At 37.2% G+C, this 21,219-nt stretch overlaps 1 protein-coding gene across 1 annotated transcript in view; it reads left to right on the top strand.

The window, feature by feature from the left end:
• Positions 1-21,219, top strand: part of VWA8 (von Willebrand factor A domain containing 8) — a 153,133-nt gene that overhangs the window by 42,768 nt on the left and 89,146 nt on the right. The window contains 8 exon segments of the mRNA XM_015851727.2: positions 2,373-2,533; positions 3,128-3,241; positions 10,803-10,971; positions 11,300-11,377; positions 14,825-14,940; positions 15,342-15,448; positions 15,956-16,062; positions 18,949-19,020. Of these exon segments, the coding sequence (XP_015707213.1) occupies positions 2,373-2,533; positions 3,128-3,241; positions 10,803-10,971; positions 11,300-11,377; positions 14,825-14,940; positions 15,342-15,448; positions 15,956-16,062; positions 18,949-19,020 (924 nt within the window).

Here is a 21,219-nt window from a genome sequence, read left to right as displayed (position 1 = left end):
GTGACAAGAGTATTATCATCATGGGACAGTCTGCCCAGGGGGGTTGTGGATTCTCCTTCTCTGGAGATATACAAGAGCTGCCTAAATGCCTACCTGTGCAGCCTGCTGTAGGAGGTCTGTTTTGCATGGGGGGTTGGACTCAATGATCTCTGGAGGTCCCTTCCAGCCCCTACAATTATGTGATTCTGTGATCATGCATCTCATAACATTATACTTTTAATATTACATATTAGAAAATGATTTAGAGTAAAGAAATAGAAGCAATAAATCACTAAGCAGGAACTTTGCCATAGCAAACCTCATGCTGAATTTGGGTAGGTGTTAATAAATGATGCTTCATTTGAACGTATCACTAAATGAACACAATTCAGTTGTTTAAATTATGTTATGAAGTTCATTTTTTAAGTGAAGTGTATTTTTTTTTCCTCATGTAAACAAAAGCTTATTTCTTAAATTGCTGGAACTACAGCTGTATAACATTATATACAACCTGCTGGACTCCTGATTAATTCCTGTTCTATATCATTTCACTCCTATAGGTGTGAAGTGTCTGAAGGCGTGTTAGGCGAATGCATTTGCTAACTACACAGTGCACAGTTCTGATGCAAGTCCTGAAAATACTTGCCTTTTATCTTTATGACCTTGCTTACAAATTGTTTTAGGCTGATTCTTTTATAGAGTACTAGAAATGAGCAAACTGCATTAAAAAGCAGAAGGACGACAATAAAAATAATAGCACAGTTGTTGTACATCTGAATGTGAGGTTTGGGTTATAAAATGGGGAAGCACTGAACGAACCGGACTTTGTCCTGTTATTTTAAGGCTTTTAAGGAAATTTAGAAAGAGGAAATGATTCAGGCCATATGACATAATGTGTTCTATTTTTATTCTTGAAAGTTCAAAAGGCTTATAGCTGTGAAGAGGACATATGCAGTAGCTGCAGCTACAATAGGAAATATTTTTCTTGTCTGATTTTAGGTTAAGTTCTGTTCGCAGCGCAGCCTAAAGATGGAATTTCTTCTTTCAGGTCACAAAATAGCCATTATGTCTTTGTTGCCCCAGTGTGCATCTGTTGTAATGGAACAAAATACGTATTCTGGAGGCTGTACTACATTTTGCCTTTGGTTGTGTGTTATTCCCTGTGTAGTACTTTGTGATACTCTGTGTACTTTTGATGTAACCAACAACAACCAGACTTTTGGTTTAGTTTCCCAGAGGTTATACTGGCAAGTCTGGTACTTGCACAGGCTGTGTGACACAGTGCCTATCTGTGTCGGTGTTATTTATAGGTTGCTCCAAAAGCGATGCCTCCTATTTATTTTTATGGAAGCTACAGTAGACACAAAGAGTACAATAACACTATTTGATAGAGCAAACTCTCAGCTAGAAAACTCTGTTTTTCAAAGTTGTTCCCACTGTTAGCAGAAATGCACCACCCACTGCCTCACTGTGCTGACATCTACTGTTCGGTCTCTATAAAGTTCAACAAGCATCAGTGAATGTTAGTGGGTGCCATTTTTTTCCATGTGAAGGAATTCAGTGATACACCTTTGTTTCATATGTACTTCCATGTCAGATGCCATTTTGTCAGACCATCTCTCAGCTGCTTTCTGTCATACAGCAACATAATCTAACAGAAATTGGGTGGGAAGGTTCAATTTCTACTGTTGTGCCACCAACATCTGCTTCTGATATATGCGGCAACATAATAAAATAGAGGCATTACTTTCAGAGCAGTCCTCATAGTACTCTTTCATAGAATCATAGAATTACTCAGGTTGGAAAAGACCTCAAAGATCATCAAGTCCAACTACAGCCTAACCATAGTACCCTAACTCTAACAACACTCTGCTAAATCATATCCCTGAGCACCACATCCAAACGGCTCTTAAACACATCCAGGGATGGCGATTCAGCCACCTCCCCGGGGGAGCCTATTCCAGTGTTTAACTGCCCTTTCTGTGTTTCCTAACGTCCAACCTAAACTTACCGTGGCTCAACTTGAGGCCATTTCCCCTCGTCCTGTCACTTGTCACCAGTGAGAAGAGACCTGCCCCACTCTCACTGTAAGCACCTTTCAGGTACTGGAAGAGAGCGATAAGGTCTCCCCTCAGCCTCCTTTTCCCTAGACTAAACAGCCCCAGCTCCCTCAGCCTCTCCCCATAGGGTTGATTTTCCAAGCCCTTCACAAGCCTCGTTGCCCTTCTCTGGATCTGCTCTAAGTACTTTCAAAAAGTAATTGAAAAATTTCTTCTAATCTTCTTTGAGTGTAGTCCCAGGAAAAACAGAATGGAGTTTTCTAAGGAGAAAGCAGATACTTGTAGATGGATAAAATGCAGCATAACTATATTCTGATGAATTGACACTTGCAGGACATGACAGCTAGAGACCTGCTGCAGCAGAGGTATACTCTTCCTAATGGGGACACTGCATGGAGACCATCACCACTTGTTACTGCGGCCCTGGAAGGAAAACTTGTTATTCTTGATGGCATTCATCGAATTAACCCTGGCACTCTAGCTGTATTGCAAAGGTCAGGATATGAGCACAGCTGTGTTGCATGCGTGTGATCTGTTTGCTGAGCACATAAGTACTGATAAATTAAGGTTTTTCTGGTGAATATGACTTTGTAACTTCAACAGTACTGTAAAGATTAAGCTGGGTGTTGAAGCTCTGTGGAACATGTATCAGTCAATCTTTACATACTTGAAAGCAGAAGCAATTCTTTCAAGTTCTTTAGAAGTCTTTAATAGCACAGGAAATTTCAGTTCTTTGTAAAGACAGTGTGTAAGCCTGAACTGAGGAATGAATGAGATTTTACAGTAAACTTATTAAATCTGTACTTTAGTAATATTTGAACAATGATCTGAAAATGCAAGATGCTGGAAAATAGTTTAAATATTTCTCATTATTTTCTATTGAAAGTAAGTAGGTTGACTAAGTGTCTTTATGCTGAAACTATTTACTTAGGCAAATTGCATAACCTTCACACCTGGAGTGCTATAACTTTTTCCAATGGACTGTACTGACTGAGTTACCTTTTTAAAAGGAAAGCATTAGTTGAAATAAGTGCTGCAAAAAGAAATCAGAGGCTGAATAAAGCTCGTTTGTTTTTACTTTCAAACAGGCTAATACATGACAGAGAATTGACCCTCTATGACGGCACCAGATTACTGAGGGCGGATAGGTATCAGAACTTAAAAGAGGAATTGAAGATCCCTGATGAGAAACTACAGGAAAGGTAAAGTGTTCACTTCGACTGCAGAATGCAAACACTACTTCATCCTGTAAAGCACTTAATGTCCTTTATTTTATTATTTTTTTAATGAAGATATCATGCAATTTCTGGTAGAGATGCATTTGCAATGTGCCACCTCTCCATATGTACCACTCACTCCCCTTTCTCTCAAGGGTCTTGTTAAATATGTTTTTTGTTCATTTGTTTTCCTTTAACCTCCTTCATAGTCAGTACTTTCAAAAAGTTGTTTATCTGGTTTTGTTCATTCTGTTGTTTTTTTTTTCTCGTTCCCTTTTTTATCTAAAATACTACACCAATATTTTTGTTGTTATTGTCTATAAGATTTCATTTTAAGCCTTCCCTAGCATTTACTTATTTGAAAATAAGGTGTAGTCTAAGACTGCTTGCTGCTAGTTATCTACAGGCTGTTGAGACTGTGCAGCCAGCTAGATGGGCATTTCCTGCATTTATATTGTCTGAGTAAAGAACAAAGAAATGTTTATAAGGATTTTATAAGTATTTTAAGCCCAGAATTTGTGAAGAGACTTCACATTCAATTTTGTACTTCAGTATAAAGTCTAGTTAATCACATTGTGCCATTTGTGTCTGCTTTAGAAGCACCAAAAGTCTTTTTTTGGGTGTTCCTCAGAAGAGTGTCCCTTTTGCCTTAGAATTACAGTGCATTGCTTTAATCTAGCTGACCTTTATTTTGCAATAGAATGCTTATTGTGAATTTTAAGCGCTAAATGTTCTGTTGGATTGATAATAGCTTTTACGCTAAATAAAAGGTGTCTCTCATAACAATCCTGACCAGTTTTTGATCTTACAAAAAGTAAAAAAAAAATAAAAATCCCATCTCACTACATGGGTTCTCTTATATCTGGATGCTCAGTGTTCATCTAGCACCATCTTGGATACAGCTGAAACTCCTTGCCTCTTAATTAGCAAGGGACCTTTCTGCTGAGACATCCACCCTCTGGGTGAAATGTTCAATCTAGCCCTATTTCAACTTTATGCACTGGCTCAGTCAGAAGGAATTAAGGTAAAGAAGTGCAAAAACCTGCCAGCTTCTTTGGTTTTGATATGGTCTTCTTCAGTGTCAGTGGGCCACTCATCTGTTCACAGGGTGCTGTTTGGGTCAGCCCTTAAAGAGATGGAGATGTTCCAGGACCTCATCTTGAACTTTTTGGTTTACCTTTTACTGACTCCCAGCTATTGTGTCATTAGTTATTCTTTGATTCCAGTACTGCATTCCCTACTTCTCTTCTTCCTTTTCAACAGCAGTGACCTGTCACTGTAATCTCCGGTACCTTACAGTATTGCAGAGTGGCTATGCAGAACTAGGTGTTCTTTCCAGGCAGCTTCTCATCTAATGTTATTTTACTACTGACAGCTGGTTTAATCACAATGTAGATGCAAGCCATCCATCATTCACCTGTGTAGACTGTTTTGTGAAGGGAGCACATAGTACACTGTACCTTGAGTTTTATTTTGACAGATCATCTAGGACAGTTCTTGCTTCTAAATCATGTCGAGGAGATACTTTCCATTTTGATGAGAAATAGTGTGTATTTTGCTGTGCGTCAGGGGCCTCATAGTGTCAGCTGATTCTGATGCAAAAGCCAGGCAAGGAGCTTTATTTATCCTGATTTTCTGAATTTAACTAAGATAATTTCAGTATAGTTGCTCTTTGAAATACACATTGTCATTCTTATTTCTACAGGGACTTAATCTGGGGTGTTTGCTGAGTGACGTGTGAAGGCTACTGTTACTTTTCCAAAACAAAAGTTCCCTATAGAAAGCAGTGTCAAGTTTTATTTAAAACAGGATTATTTTCCTTTTTATTTATTTTTTCTCCTAAATCTCACTCATTTAGTCCGAGGCTTCAGTTCTCATTTGTGTATTGGAAATCAATGTACATTAAATTCGGAACCTAAAATTCATATTATACAGTTAATGAAATTAAATTTTTGCTTTGTTCTTAGCTTTTTAATTATCTACCCTATCTCACATATTAATGTAGTTCTTATGGGAAATCTTGGAAGAGGAAAACACATATTGAGAGGCATATCAGTGATACAGTGGGAAGCACATGACAGTTTTAAGTCTCTAAACAGTCAAATGGGGCCTGAATGAAACATCTGAAAGGAGATGAAAGAACAAGATAAAAGGATATTTCCAAAGGACCAGAATTTGAAGGGAAGAAACCAAATGCTTCATTAGGAAATTATTAGACTGAGAGAGGGCAAGACCAGAATGTGAAGAACATGAGATGGAAACTAGAAGGGGGCTGTGGTGAAGAACTGATAGCTTACTCCTGTCTTTAGGAAAAACAGAGTCGTTGGGGTACATACTCTCTTTACTGTTCATGAGTGTTCTTGATTGTGGTGACTACTCATAATATGGCTTCGAGTTTCTCCTGTAGTACTTCTAGTCATTCATTAAATATAAAAACACCCTAAATGTTGCTCTCTATTGCCTCAATTTAAAACTCACTAATGAGGTGGATGGTGCTGTTGTAAGGTGCATATAAAATGTATAGAATCATATAGTAGAATTGTAGAATGGCTTGGGTTGGAAGGAACCTGAAGATCATCCAGTTACAACGTCCCTGCCACAGACAGGATTGCCAACCACTAAATCAGGCACTAGATCATGATACTCAGGGCCTCATCCAACCTGATCTTGAACAGCCCCAGGGATGGAGCATCCACAACTTCCCTAAGCAGTTTGTGCCAGTGTCTCAGCATGCTCTCAGTGAAAAATTTACCCCAGACATCCAATCTAAATCTCTCCTCTTTTAATTTAAAACCATTCCCCCTTGCCTTATCACAATCTACCCGTGTAAAAAGTTGATTTCCCTCTTGTTTATAAGCTCCATTTAAGCAGTAGAAGGCTGCAATGAGGTCTCCCTGGAGCCTTCTCTACTCCAGACAGAAAAAGCTCCTTTTCTTCAGCCTATCTTCAAAGGAATGTTGCTCCAGTCCTTTGATCATCTTCATGGCATTCTCTGGGCCCCAGGTCAACAAATTTCTTGATCTGGGTGACCTAGACTTGGATGTAGATCTCCAAATGGAGCATGTCTTTTGTAATGTAAAAGGGCAAGTGATCATGCTTTTTGGTAGACGACTAAGATTCAGATTCTCATCTGAATTCTGTTAACAAAATACTATTTCATGATAAATCAAAGGAGTACTGCTCTTAACCAGTGAGCTGAAACTTCTCCATGGATTCTTTAGTCTGTGTTTATAAAAGGATTTGAAACACCTGAAGATTATTCTGGGGAAAAATTGAGGTATTAATGAAGAATTTATTGTAGATCCCGTTGTCTGCACAGCAAGATGCTTTTCATGTTTCTATATGAAAATGTTTGATAGTAAAAATAATACAGTCATTTTCTACAGTTTTACTGCCTTTCATTTTTAATGTTTCAACACTTATAAAACGTGTGTAATTCATGTGGGTAGTAAAATGGAAAGGAAATACAGAAGGGAAAAAAGTGTACCATCCAATGCTTGAAGTTAAATCATGTGGTTCTTTTTTATTTTAAAAAAGGGATGTTTTTTCTTCTCACATTGTGGCCTAAGGAAAGTACATGTCTCTGTATATAGAATGTGAACAGTATTAAACTAAAGAATGTGAAAATGCTTTGACCATGGCAGGGTTGTTAGTAATGTCTAAGGGGAAGATATTTCTTGGTGCTCAAATTGTTTGGAAGTTTTGGTGATTTTAATGCTATTTTTTGTTAAGTTACTTTGTTTGTTTGAAACTGTGCTTTAAAGCAAGATTTCTGCCATAAGAGCTAATAAAATATATTGCTGTTTTAAATTATGTCAATTACTGACAGCGAGTTATATGTTTATTTAATTACATTGCTGTATCTATGATGTCTGCTAGCATTTTCCTGAGAAAGGCTTTGGACTGGTGAGTGCAATAGGTCTAGCTAGTATTTGTCCTCATTAGATTGTGGGATGATCCTTGGCCTATTGAATAACTAGCAGTAGGTATGGATGACTTTTTCTGTAGTCTTTTCTTGTGCCAGAGTTGTGTGGTAAAGGGAGCCAACAGTCCCAGTGAGATGATATTTGGTCACCTGGGGAAACAAGGTATTTTTGTTTATAACTTGGGGAGAAGAATGAAAAAAGCTGCCCCTGAGGAAGTGACTGATGGTCCTTAAAGTTCTTCTACATAGAGGGAAATTATAACTGATGATGATTGGAAGATTCATATTCCTGAACAGACTCAGAGATAAATTGTCTTCAACCACCATACACATCCAAGAATTTTGCATAGAATTTCTTATGCAGTCATCCATTACTGCACTGAGCTGGTTGCTGTAAAGGTAGCATATAGCTTTTACAAGCAGTGAAGTGCTGGTTTGTATTAACAGGCATTCTTCTAACCTGCTGGTGTGGATGTACCCAACAGTGTACACACCTACATGATAAGTATCTGGTATGGTGAGCAGAAAGGTATCTACTATAAGGTAATCTGTGTATGTAAATAGGATTGTTCAGAAGCTAGAAGTTATTCATGCATTCATACGTTTAATGCCTTGCAGACAGTGTATGATTTCCCACATGATTAGGCTGAAAGACAACAGATAGATGAGACAAATATAAAATGTGGCAGAAAATGCATTTTGCAAACAGTGAAAATTTTTCTATTACTTCTTATTTGCTCTTTTCTTTATTCAGCTTGGTGGATTTCCAGGTACAGAAATTTACTAAATTGAGAATATAGTGAAATTCAATAAAAACAGCAAGGAAAGAAAAAATGGGTCATTTGTGGTCCTAATATTATAACAATTCCCAGCTCATAAAATTGTTGATGCTTTGATAGAAAGTGGGATTTATGAAGCTATGCTACAGGGAAAAAAAAACCAAGCCCAGACTGGCTTTGCAGGGTGGCATTAGGAATGCAATTCTGCATTTTTATTTTTATTATTATTATTTTCTTTAGCTTCAGTTGCTTTGAACCATGTGTTGATAACAGGAAAATCTTTCCCTAAAATCACCCTGAGCAGACTGCACACTGATCCTCCTTGTCAAGGACGGTGGAGGTAATCCTTGGTTGGAATTAAATAGTGATGTCAAAAGGACATGGATATTAGTACAAGAGAGTGCTCTCTCGCTCTGTTATCAGTAAACATTTGATAGAAAAAGAAAGGAATGAGGATTTTCTCCACTAATCCAACAGCACCAAATCTTCCCACTGTGTTTGAGTTTCAGTGATTTAAAAAGTGTCATGTTTTTAGCAAGTTACATTTATTTGGCATTCATCTGCAAAGAACACAAGAAGTCAAAGATCTCTGTTTTATGAAGTATTACTCCATATAGTATCTCCATATTCCTTTAGAGACCTGATCTGTAGTGCAACAGAATAACATAGAAGCTCATCAGTTGCTAACATGGAAACAGGGAACTTTCATAGCATTTCAGGATCATGTCTTTTGGGACATTTGGTTTAATAATGCACTTAGCTTGACATTTTTTTAGTATTTCAAACGTCATTCCAAATGATAGGTTTCTGAAGTAGCCATATAGTTTTATTCATGCTTAGGAACTGGAAAACTGCAGCTGAGGTGTTGTAATCTGTTCAAGTCAGAGAATCACAGAATGGTTTGTGTTGGAAGGGACATATAAGATCATTTAGTTCCAACCCTCTGCTATAGGGAGGGACACCTTCCTCTAGACCAGGTTGGTCACAGCCCCATCCAGCCTGGCCTTGAGTGATTCCAGGGAGGGGTCATCCACAGCCTCTAGAGAAGGTTGTTTAGAGGATACATCAGTGACTTCTAGCTGACATCCTGATGTTAACTTGGCCTGGCTGTCCATCTCCTTTCTTCCAGCCTCTTTCATGTCTTTTTCCTGGTTGTCCCCACCAGGTTCTTTGAGTTAGACATTTACGTGGATGTGATGCAAGAAAGATGTATTTCCTTTACAATGGAAAGCCGACTGCTTCTTGTGCTCTTACAGTATTACAGAAGGACTGGAATTGTCCTTGGAATTTAGGTGATTATGGAAGGATGGTTGTTTTTCTTCTTAGTAATGGAGGGGAAAGGAAACATTTTCTTCTACAATAATGTTTGCTAATGTTCCCTGATCTTCTTTTATGCTTAGTGACAGTGACATTTCCATTGGTTCCTCTTTCATGTGATGTTTTCAGACATCTATTTCTATTTTTATCAGTCGGGGAGTAGCTCCTAGGCTTATGGCTTTCAGCTAAGAATAACTCATGCCCAACCCCTGTGTTTACCTTTGATCAAGAGACTGTTTGCTACAATTGCTGTCATGTGTCACAGTCTTACTGTGCCAATTGCGCAGTTAGTTTCAATAATTTGTATTTAATGGTCTTATTCTGTCTTCAGATTTCCTTGCTTATGCTGTCATTTTCCCACTTGTCTACAGATGTTCTGATGTCAGATTTGGTAGCTTATATGAAAAATCACACATGGTAACAACCATGTCTAACTTTTCCAAGTTAACATCTTCTATTTTAATAAATGTACTGAAGAAGTAATCATTGAGGACAATTCTTGCGTAATTTGACTTTCGTGTCCAACTTTTAAGTCTGTTACCTCTAAAAATCATTTAGTTGTGCTGTTCAATGAGTACCAATACAGTCCAAATCCAAAGATGTGATAATGTTATGTAGATAAGAATGACAAAAGACGTGAAGGAGGCAAAACCACCCAAGACAGAGGCAGTGCTCTTCTACAGTTGTAACACAACTTCTGGAAGTTCTGTATTTAAGCTCGTATTGGTCACAGAAAGCTCATGTTATCTTCAGTGGAATGAAATATGCAGGCATTTAAGACTGTTTTTCACCCAATCCTGCAATATGAAATTTACACAATAAATAGTGGATGTCTTGCTATATGAAGCTGCAGTGGCACATAGGATGACATAGTTCAGAAAGAGATTAGACAAAGTTTTGGATAAAGAGACATCAAAGCAAATAAAGGTAAGCCCTTAAATCCCTTGAATGTATGATTGTAAGTGCTGGGAGAGGATGAGGGAAATAGGCTGACAATAGCAATCTCTCACATAAGTCTTGAGAAAGACTTATGTGCCTTCCCCAGGAAGCATCTCCAGCTGCCACCATCAGAGAAAGAACTTCTATGGATTGAAGGACTCAGTGGGGTGTTTATTAAATTCTTCTAAGTCTTAAGCAGCCATTTAAGGGAGCTGTTTTCCCCCATGGTGACTTGAAAATGAGTGAAGGTCTGAAATATAACTAACTTTCAGGGATATTTTGGACTTAGGTGCATTAATCCAATCCTGAGAGACAAGGTGATTTTCCAGAGGCTTCAGCGAACATCAGTGTTGCTAAATCCAGCTCTTGGCATTATCTAGGCCAATCTCTACAGTGTCATCTTTTCTGTCAATCTAATTGAAGAACTGCAGGACTGTCTTTTTTAATAAAGTTGCATTGCAAATGATCTGAGTAGGTACTGTGATATGATTCAATAATACAATTCTTTTTTTTCATCTAGTGTAAAAAAGGTAAATTTGATATTTACTGCAGTCAGATAATGCATTTTATGAACTTTTTTTGGCAGGTCTATCTTTCCTATCCACCCCTCATTCAGAATAATCGTCCTAGCAGAACCTCCTGTCATTGGAAGTAGTACCCAACAGTGGCTTGGTCCAGAGTTTCTGACGTTGTTTCTTTTTCATCATGTTCGATCTTTAAGTAAGAATGAAGAAATTCAAGTGATTAAAGAAATGGTAAGTACGTTCAATATTTAAGGCTAATTATAGTTTGACTGGTTTGGGGTGTTTTACTATATGAAAATACTTTGCTGTTCCTCATGCTGTTTGAATGTAGCACAAATGGGACTTTATTTTCAAAATCTGTTTATCTATGAATGGTATTAGAGTAAATTTGCATTCTTATCACAATATTAAATGCTGATGTAATAAAAAGACATTGTCAAAACTATGTTTCTTTTTCAGTGACATAGAGCAACCATCTACTCATTGTATCTGTGTGCAGGTGTATGTAGAACTTCGACCTGTCTTGCTTTCAGATTAATGCTGTTTTTGTTTCAAGCAGATTCCAAATGTGCCCAGTGTTGCTGTGGAGCAGTTGTTGTCATTAACACATAAGCTTCGGGAGACAAATGATACCACAGTGAGTCAGTTTTTGGGTTTTTTGTTTGTTTGTTTCAAATCTGCGTTCTTCTACTATGACACTTTGTTTTCAGAAAGGCTGGCTAAGACACACTAAGCAAGCTATAGTGTTATTGTGGAGGCTGCCTGATTGAAAAACTGATCCCAGGAAGTGATTACTGGCAATTACTGCACCATATACTGTAGTTTCTTTGATTTTTGTAGCACACTATTAAAATCTGACTAAGTAAAGCTTTTAGGAAATTGCCCAAATCTCCAAGGGCAATGGAAACTACCAAGCCATTGTCATAGAATCCTAGAATGGCTTGCGTTGGAAGGGACATCAAGCATCAAGTTCCAACCTCCCTGCTGCAGACAGGGCCTCCAACCTCCATATCTAATACTAGACCAGGCTGCCAAGGACCCCATCCAAGCAGGCCTTGAACACCTCCAGGGATGGGGCATCCACAGCCTCTCTGGGCAGCCTGTGCCGGCACCTTACCATTCTCATAGTAAAGAACTTCCTCCTGATCTCCAGCCTAAATCTTCCCTCCTTCAAATTAAGACCATTTTCCCTTGTCCTGCTATTATCTGCACTTGTAAAGAGTAGGCTCCTCTCCTGTTTATAGGCTTCCTTTATGTACTGGAAGGCTGCAATGAGGTCCCCCACAGCCTTCTCTTCTCCTGACATTATAAAATGCTAGCGCACAACAGCAAAGATTAGAAATGTGAAAGGGAAAGCTCTGGAATTTTTAACTGTGTTACTGCTGCAGGCTCTTCTGTTGAAGGAGTCTTATCAAGTAAAATAAGTTCTGCAGACATAGTAACCACAAAAATTCTTTTACAAGATAGTCATATGTTGGTAAAAAGTAGAAGGAATCATTGCTATGGCAACTAACACTCTGGATGTTTTTCATGTAAGTAATGTAATACATTTTTGGTGGAATCCAGAAGTTCAACTGGTATGCAAATGTAATTCGCTATTAATTTTCATCATTTTAACAAGTGTAATAGTTTCACAGTGTTTCAACATAGGAAGCTGGTTGTTGAAAGGCCTTTATGCTCTCCTGAGCTTAAAAAGAAAAAGAAAGTAAAAAGGCTGACTTCTAAATACACCTTTGGAATAGTGTTGTTGCTAATATGTATTTAACTGCCTACAACTAATCTTTGACAATTGTAGACTGATAAATACATCATTTGTAACATATTTGGAGACGTACCATGCTTGAATAGAACATTATGAAAGTCCTTTCCAAACAAGTGGATATCTATAGCATTGTGAAATATCTAAATGGAATATATATAACGTTGGACAAGATGTGAGTCATAGTACGGACTGAGGGAAGTTTCTTGTAGATGAGCAGTGACATTCGACATGTCAGGAATACATGCCTGTGTGCAGAGCTCAAATGTTTGCCTAAGGTATGTCAGGCTATTCATAGAGTTGCCTGAGTAAGTAATCCTCTGCCAGAGATTATCCTGACATATTAACCATTGTTTAAAGTGATTTTGTTAACAATAGAATACCTGTAGAATATTCAGCCTGTGAGTGTAGTCTGCGTCATTGTAATTGTTTGTTTGGTTTACAATAGAACCTAGAGACCACAATCAAGATCCTGTTGAATAAGATGCTTCATAGATATATATTACAAAGACAGTAGCCTAATTTTGAGTTTACAGCTATTCCAGGTAAGGAGGAAAGTGGAGATTTTAGTCAAGAAGTTAAACTCCCAGTTGCAAATATACAGAGGATATGACACAGTTTCTCCTCTATGGACCTATATGCTATTTTGTTTGTTGTATCATTGTGACTTTAAACTGCCCATGCCATTAGAGATTGGACTTGTCCAACCATGAAATGAGAGGCAAGAGTCGCCTTCTTCATCCCACCTAGTACAGTGGATAAAGGACTTTTAGTGTTCTCTGTTGCCAGTATATATAAATTCAGTCCTTTTGGTTGTGAGGCATGAGGATTGCTTACCTTAAGAAAATTACTTTGGTTGAGAACATTTCAGCTGTTTAGAGTACTTTCCCAGATGGAATATGATCTCCAGAAGCAGTGAGAGTTGTGGGTAGTGAGCTGAAATAGCAGATATGGCTCTCATTCCTCTCACTGCTGAGTAGATCTCGAGTTAACACGTGAAAAGCCATCATGTATGACACAAACTTTGTATGTTGAGTGGTATACTGTGATGATTCAGAACATGCTTTGCAGTCTTCCATCAATGAAAACAGAAGGATCAGGTGTCGCAAAATTAGCACTTAGCCAAATCTAAACCATTCTTGCTCATTGCTAAGCTGAAAAATACTACCCTTTGCCTCCTCAGCATCTGAGAGGAGTATGTAGAATCTCATAGAACTGTTTCCAAAGAAGCTAATGCCTGTTTGTTAAAATGGGTTGTCCAGAGGAAAGAGTTTATGATTTGACATTTCTTACACTTGAAAATTATTAAGGGAGGAAAAAAAAAAAATCTCCAATTCATAACATAATTGGTTTTTTTTTTTCTATTTTTTTTTCTTGCTGGCAAATTTCAGGATTATTATTATTTTTATTTTTTTTTTTACCAATTAAAGGATTATATTATAGTCAGAAATCATTTATATGGTCCAAACCAAAATGTTTTGAAATTACCTTATTACAATATTTCATTTAACCCAGGCAAAGTATGATGTAACTTATCAGATCACACTCATTGTTGTGTGCTTCCTGATAAAACAGGGAACCAGTTTGTATTAGATACCTTCATCCGGTAGATGGTAATTATAGAATGACTTCTTTCTTGATATTTATATCTCAGCCGCTTATGTGGGGGGCTGTGTTTGTTTGTTTATTTTTCGGTGTTGCTGTATTTGTTCTAGGTCAGCCTTTGCAGGCATTGAATCACTTCTGTAACTCTTTACTCAATTATGTCAGGTTTTTAGCATTTACTTTAACATGTGGACAACAGAAGGGGACACAGTGTTCCAGTCATAGCCTGCCCAAATGCATGCGCAGAGGTGATACAATCCCCTTACTTCTGCCCAGTGTTTGTTTTGTTAATATGTCTGTGAATCCTGCCAGTCCTTTTGCCAAAGCAGTGCATGTGGAGCTCATAATTCAGTTTGTGAGAAGACTAGATTTTACAACATCAACCCTTTTACAATGGCTAACCTCCATGTTATTAGTACTTTTTAGTATTTGGTTTTATATAGCACAGAAAATTACATCATTGGTGTATTTTTTCTTTCTGTTGCTTATCAAGTGAAAGCAAACTTTTGGATGGCATGATTTCCATGACAGTGAAGTACTTCAACAAATAGAGAATGAAAAAAAATTGCAGAAATAGCACCTGCCATTACAGAAGGGAGAAAGCACTCGTGATTTAGGAGAAAAGTTGAAATAATTGCTTTTGGATTACACTTTTTTCCTGACTTGTTCTGTTTAAGTCTCAGAGATCAAGTAATTAAACTACCTTGTATTTTTTGACAGGCACAGTCCCTGGCTTCATCTTTATCTACTCGACAGCTATTGCGAATTTGTCGTCGACTGTCACAACATCCAGATGAAAGCCTTTACTATGCTGTTAATAAAGCCTGCCTTTCCAGGTAGGAGTGCTAGTCTGGGTAGAAGTTCAAGAGTTTATTGGTCTATTACTAGCATGCACAGGGCTCTTTGTTTCACTTGAGAACCAAAACTCCAAGGGAACTGAGTCTAGAGAAGTTCTTCCTACTAAACATTGTTTCTGTTGCACCTCTTCATAGCAGTGGAAAAAGATTATAGACTTCCAGCTCAGTATGCAACTGTTAGTGTAGTTAGTTACACATAGGAATTCAACTTCCTTCCTTGGGGTAAGGTGGAATGCTGAAGATTGAGCATGAAGGCCGTAGATGTTCAGTGTTTAGAGATCTAAGTAAAGCTTCATACTGATTTTATGTTGCAGCAAACACAGAAAACTTTAAATCAAACTTCCTGAAGAAATGACCTGCCTATCTTTTTCTTTATTTAGGTTTTTACCAAACCTTGCCAGATTGGCTTTACATAAAAATCTTCAGGATTCTGGTATTGAAACAAATCCTGATAACATGAAGAAACTAGAGGAGAAGGATTACACTTGTAAGTTTGTGTCTTCTTTTCTCTTTTTATTCATGTATGTTACTTCTTCAATGAAGGGTGAACTAAATGACTTCACAGTTAAACTCAGTTTGCTTCAGTAACATCCCTTGGCTTTGTTCTGTCAGGATGTAATGATGTTCTTAGTGTGCTGGTACTTTTCTACTTTTTCTTTTAATAGTATTCCAATAATAAAACTAGAATATGACATTAAATAAGGCAACTATCACTGCTCCTAATGTTCTATATGATATTTTTACATAAGATCACTTATTTGTCATTTATTGTGGTAGACACTTTTGAAATTCCATTTTTATAAGAAATCAAATTCAGTGTAATACAGCCACATGTTAAAAAACACTTTTAAGTATTCATATTGTTGATTTAGAAATCACTTACAGCAGCCCACAGCGTTTTAAAATCTGCACATCTTGTAAGCATTGGGAATTGACTGCTTAGAGGATGCTTTAAGTAATGCATGTGCTTCTTTGTCTCCTGAAAAATATCCAGGTGAAATAAACAATGGGATTCTGAAAATAGGATCTGTGACTATGCCGCTTTATAACCCAAGTGAGAAAATGAAAGTGCCTGATGTTTTGTTTTATGAAAATGCTCAAGTAAGTAGAATTCTCTGGCTTCTCTAGCACAAAGTTTGTGAAATGCTTTTTAATGTACACATTCTCAAATACAAAATAAAATATTAACTAATTTTTAAGGTTCTATTTTTGAAATGGTTTCTTCAGGCTAAACAAATATCTGAAGTGACTTGATGCTTCTCTGGGCAACCTGTTCCAGTCTACTTTCTCCTCTTAAAGAAATCCGCTCAAATTGTGGCTGGATTATTCATCTCAAGAGAATGTTTTACAGGGAATGTTTTATGAGGAGGTTTTGCAGGTTGACAGTCTTAACACTATTAAGTTTGAGAAGCAAGATGAAGAGTAATTAGTATTGTTAATCAGTCAGTAGTTAATCATTATTTATTTTCTAGAACTTGAGTTATTAATTAGTTGTTAGCTGTTAGTGTTCTTGGTGTTAATTAGTTCATGGTAGCAAAGCCTGTGGACAATTACAGGAAAGGGCTTGGTGACTTGTTTTTGTTTGTTTGTTTTTCCACCCCCTCCCACCTTCCTTTTACAGAGGTAGGTGTGCTGCAGCTGTCTTTGCTATCTAGCACAAAGACCTCAAATTTCTCAGACAAGGGTGTCTTAAACCAGAGAATTACCCTCTGAGTGCTGGAAATCTGATAGCTGATGTGAAGTGCTGTAATATTTCACTGAGCTTGTGAAATACTTTTCTTTCAGGGGCTTGGTGCAGGCCTGCTACTTTTGTAATTTCTTTTTCTTTCCTCTCTTGTTCTATTTTTTCATCTTTTTCTAGTTGAAATTTATTTCCAGAAAGGCTATCCTTTCTACTATGTGACTGTCACCTACTGAAGGTGATGACAGACCATGCAGGGAGGACAGATCACAGTCATCTTCATCTTCCCCACTAACATTACGTGTGAGAACTGGTCCTGTGTTGCCATTTCTAGAACTCATACCTGCATTGCTTTTTCCGTCCTCTTCTGTATATTTTCAATAGTTACAGTTGAACACACTGCATAAAACTGTGCACTATCTGTGAGCAGATATTACCACAGAATCAAAGAGTTGTAGGGGTTGGGGGAACATCTGGAAGTCCTTGAGACCAGCCTCCTGCTTAAGTAGATTTCCTACAGCAGGATCCAGAGAAAAGGATCCAGGTGGATTTTGAATATCTCCAGAGAAGGAGACACTGCAACACTCTGGGCAGCCTGTTCCAGGTGCTCTGTCACTTTCAAAGTAAGGAAGATGTTTCTTATGTTCAGGTGGAAATTTCTGGGTTCCAGTTTATGTCCATTGCCCCCCGTGCTGTGACTTGAACACCATTAAAAAGAGCTTGGCCCAATACTCTTGCCACCTGCCTTTTAGATACTTGCTAGTGTCCCAGTGGAATTCACCATTTCCACAGCACATTGTTCTCTGTCCATGAGTGGCACCATGATGTTAATAATAAATTTGAGTTTCCAGGCTCTGTGGAGCATGGATTGAGTTCATACAATACTGTTGTGTCTACTTTGTCATGTAAATATTGTATCTGAAATGTCTGCAGGATTCTAATACTATATTAATTTTGGTCCTGGTAAAATAATAAATACATAAATAGCATCTCTGCAGTTCTGCAGGGAAACTGGAATGTGTGCGTATTTGTCCAATTTGGGATAAAAATCAAATACATCAGAAGGAAGTACTCAGCTTTAGCAGTAAAATAATAATAACAAAAAAATGTTTCCAGTAAATGATTTGCCTTCAAGACTTCCCTTGAATTATGCATCGAGTATTCATTAGTCCTTTGACATGCCTGGTTAGGATTTTGTTGTATTAAGCTGTTTACATGAGTTTCTTCCCCCCTCCCTCAGCCTCTGTCTGGAGAGATTTGGACATTTAAAACATCCTTCACGCAGTTATAAATGGTATATTTCTATGTAGTCAGAAATGACCTGTGATGTACTGTGTTGTTTTGTTCTGGTTTTTTTTTTCTTCAAAATTAAGTACTAGAGATAGAAGGATATTGTGAAAAATTGTATGTTTCTATATCTAAAGACAAGCATTCATTCCTTTAAGTAGCTTGTCTGACCTACTTTCAGATGACCTATTTTCACTAGGTACAGTGGAGAAATATACAAGACTATTGCTAGAGTAAAGTAGTCAGCATTGCCACATAATCCATAAATCCTTTGGATCCTTTTAAACAAATTGTTTGTGAGGAACGTGATGCGGTTCAATTTTGTATTGTTTGTGTTACCTTTTGCAACACTAGGTATGTGTGTAGAATACACATCATGTACTTTGACTTCATCTAGGCAGTCTACTTCAGAAGTTAGAAGAAACATAGAAACTTGAGCTTGTATTTTCCTATGATCCTATTATTATTTTCTTTGAAACTAAAATTTAATTAGAGTAAGAAAGTGTATGTAATGTAAAAAAACAAACAAAACTGAGCCATGTTCATAACTAACGTATTCATATGAACTCCCCGTGTTTTGTTTCTATACTGTTCTACCAGGATTCATTTTACTAGCTCCTAGTAGAGTTGCTGGAAAGTTGTTCTATGTGTGTAAAGTTCTATGTGTGAAGTTCTTATGCACTGCCTGACAAACATTAATCTAGGTTAAGAAGGAAATACATTAGGAATGAATATCGAGAGTGACATATATTTAGGGAAATCAAATACCCGGAATCAATTGGAGAAAAGAAAATACATGAGTGAAATTAGTGATTCTTTTCCATTGTTTTAGTCACCAGCTAAGTTGCCTCTGCTATTATTGACCAAGAGACACTTGCTATAAAGTGAGAAGCTGCAAGTATGATGCTCAACAAAACGTGGCCTAAATGCTGGTATTTCCTGTGTACTTCTGTTATTAGTGAAAACATAAACTAGACATTCTAAAAACAGGAGTGAAAATTGTGTTTTTCTTTCTCTAGCACATGATGGTAATGGAAGATATGCTAAAAGATTTTCTGTTGGGAGAACATCTTCTTTTAGTCGGCAATCAGGTGAGTTAAACATTTCTTACAATAGATAGGATATTTAATGATGAAATCAAATCTTTGTTTTGCTTTGTTGAAATTACACCTGTCAGTATTGCTGAGGTAATTTACCCATTTTTGGTTCTTCATCTACTGACATGCACTTATTGATGGAGTAAATACTTTCAATGTTGGGGATATTTTTCTATGTTGTTATTACAGTAGAAAGACTAAATTTTAGCAGTTACATGTAAAATCTGTACCATTAAAATCTTCAATCCACTGCATTCTCTGTCCTTGAGGTCTGTGCATCAGACTTCTGCTTTAAGATGTTCCAGTAGACGACAGGAGATGAACAGATAAGTTGTATTAAAATTGATTTCAAAATATTCATCTTCTTGAAGAGATACAGATCTACTTTACTTTGCTGGCCCATAGTGACAAGGCAGGTCTGAAGTCAAGTGATCAGGTGTGGGCTGCAGTCACTTAAGATTCAGGGCTCTGTACAGGATTATTGGAGTCTAATTCAGGAAGGAACTGATAGAAAAGCCTGAGTGTAAATGAGCATTTTATTTGCCATTCTGCCATTGTTTCAGTCCCACCACTCCATGACAACCATCCTTGATTTCACAGAGATGATCACTAACCATTTAGAAATTGCTTGGGTAATTCCCTATGTGTATTACTGAAAACTTCTATAGCATTTGTTGAATCCTTTTCCAAGTACTTCAGAAGCAACCATATTACATGTTTTCATGCTAAGTGTACAGATATTTTGTGAATGATTGTGCAAAGACTAACATGTAATCTATCTTTTAGAGATTCAGTTTCTCTTAGCTGGGTGTATTTCATTTTCCTCTTTTACCTCTTTGATTTTCCTTACACATGTAGGCACAGTTTCTGTTAGTTTAAGTCCATTTTCTGTAACTGAAAGTATCTTCTGTACATTATTACTTATTTGTGAGCTGACCTGTAAGAGTTCTTTTAGTGGTGTTTTTTTCCTGGGTTTGAACTTGGAAGATAAATATTTGAATTTCCATAAAACTATATGATTTCGATGGGCATTAGGGGCTACCTCACTTTAATGAGACCAAGGAGAGGCTGCAGACAATGGTTGGGCATTAACAAGTTTTTAGGAGTTCACAAGCAAACTACTTTATTCACATCTAGTCCTTGAAGCATATATGGCCCAAGGTTTTGTAGCTTTAATGTATTGTGCAAAATAGGAGTTTTGCTAAATGTTTACACTGGTTGTTGATTTATTTTGGATACTAACTGGAACGTGGTGCAGTCTAATGTATAAGCAAACAGGTTTCTTTGGGTGGGTCCTTGGGAAATGCAGTGAATAGATAAGAATTTTCAGCTGTGGAATAGTTTCTGATAAAAGGAAATGCCAGTGTTTTAAATATAGCTTCTGATATTGCTTCCTTAGAGAGCCTGAAGTCTGAGTGTGAATGAGACCATCCATAGTTTCTCAAAGCAACTGTGAAGCAGCTTCTTCCTTGGCTGAGAATAAGCAGCTATTTATTGCTCTCAGAGCAACAGGCAGGCAACCACAAGAATCCTGTTTAGTAAAGACTGTTTATTCTTTGCAATGACTGTTTATGTGGCTGTTACCATATAGCTGTTACACTGCAGTCATTCCCGGTGCTTTGTGGGACGGAAATAACTATTTATTCTTATTACCAAGTAAAACATTCAGGCTGTTTTGTTGTGAATATTTTTCTAATGGACATCGTATGATTTGTCTATTGGTCACTACTTGATATCCTGAATTTTTGTCTTAAACAATCAGGAGATAAACTGTACTCATGCATAATTGTTCATGTGGAAAAAAAATTGTTAAATAACAGTGATGAAACATATTTTTGAAGTTTTACATGCCAGAGAAAATCTTGTAACTGGAGGTTGCGCAAAGAGAAGACGTTGGATGTTTTACCTTCATTGGTCCTATGTGAAGTAAAACATCAGCTGTCTTGAAGAGACCAAACAAAATGTTCATCATTTTAAAGGGTTTCTGACTTTCTGGGGGGTGAAGGCTCACAGCCTTGTCACTTCTGAAGTATTTTATAACCCTAAAGTACTAAAATGCTTATCCCCATGTTAAACAAAATAGAAGTATTTTATTTGACCTCAGTATTTTGCTGTAATTTGTAGTATAAGCTGTTCAGATAACTGATCTCATAAATCGAAGAGGTTCTGTCATAGCAATGAGTCCTGAATATT

Source organism: Coturnix japonica, chromosome 1 (assembly GCF_001577835.2).
Source record: "Coturnix japonica isolate 7356 chromosome 1, Coturnix japonica 2.1, whole genome shotgun sequence".
NCBI lineage: Eukaryota > Metazoa > Chordata > Aves > Galliformes > Phasianidae > Coturnix > Coturnix japonica.
Note: the sequence above shows the minus strand (reverse complement) of the source record. Positions and strands in the feature narration are given on the sequence as shown.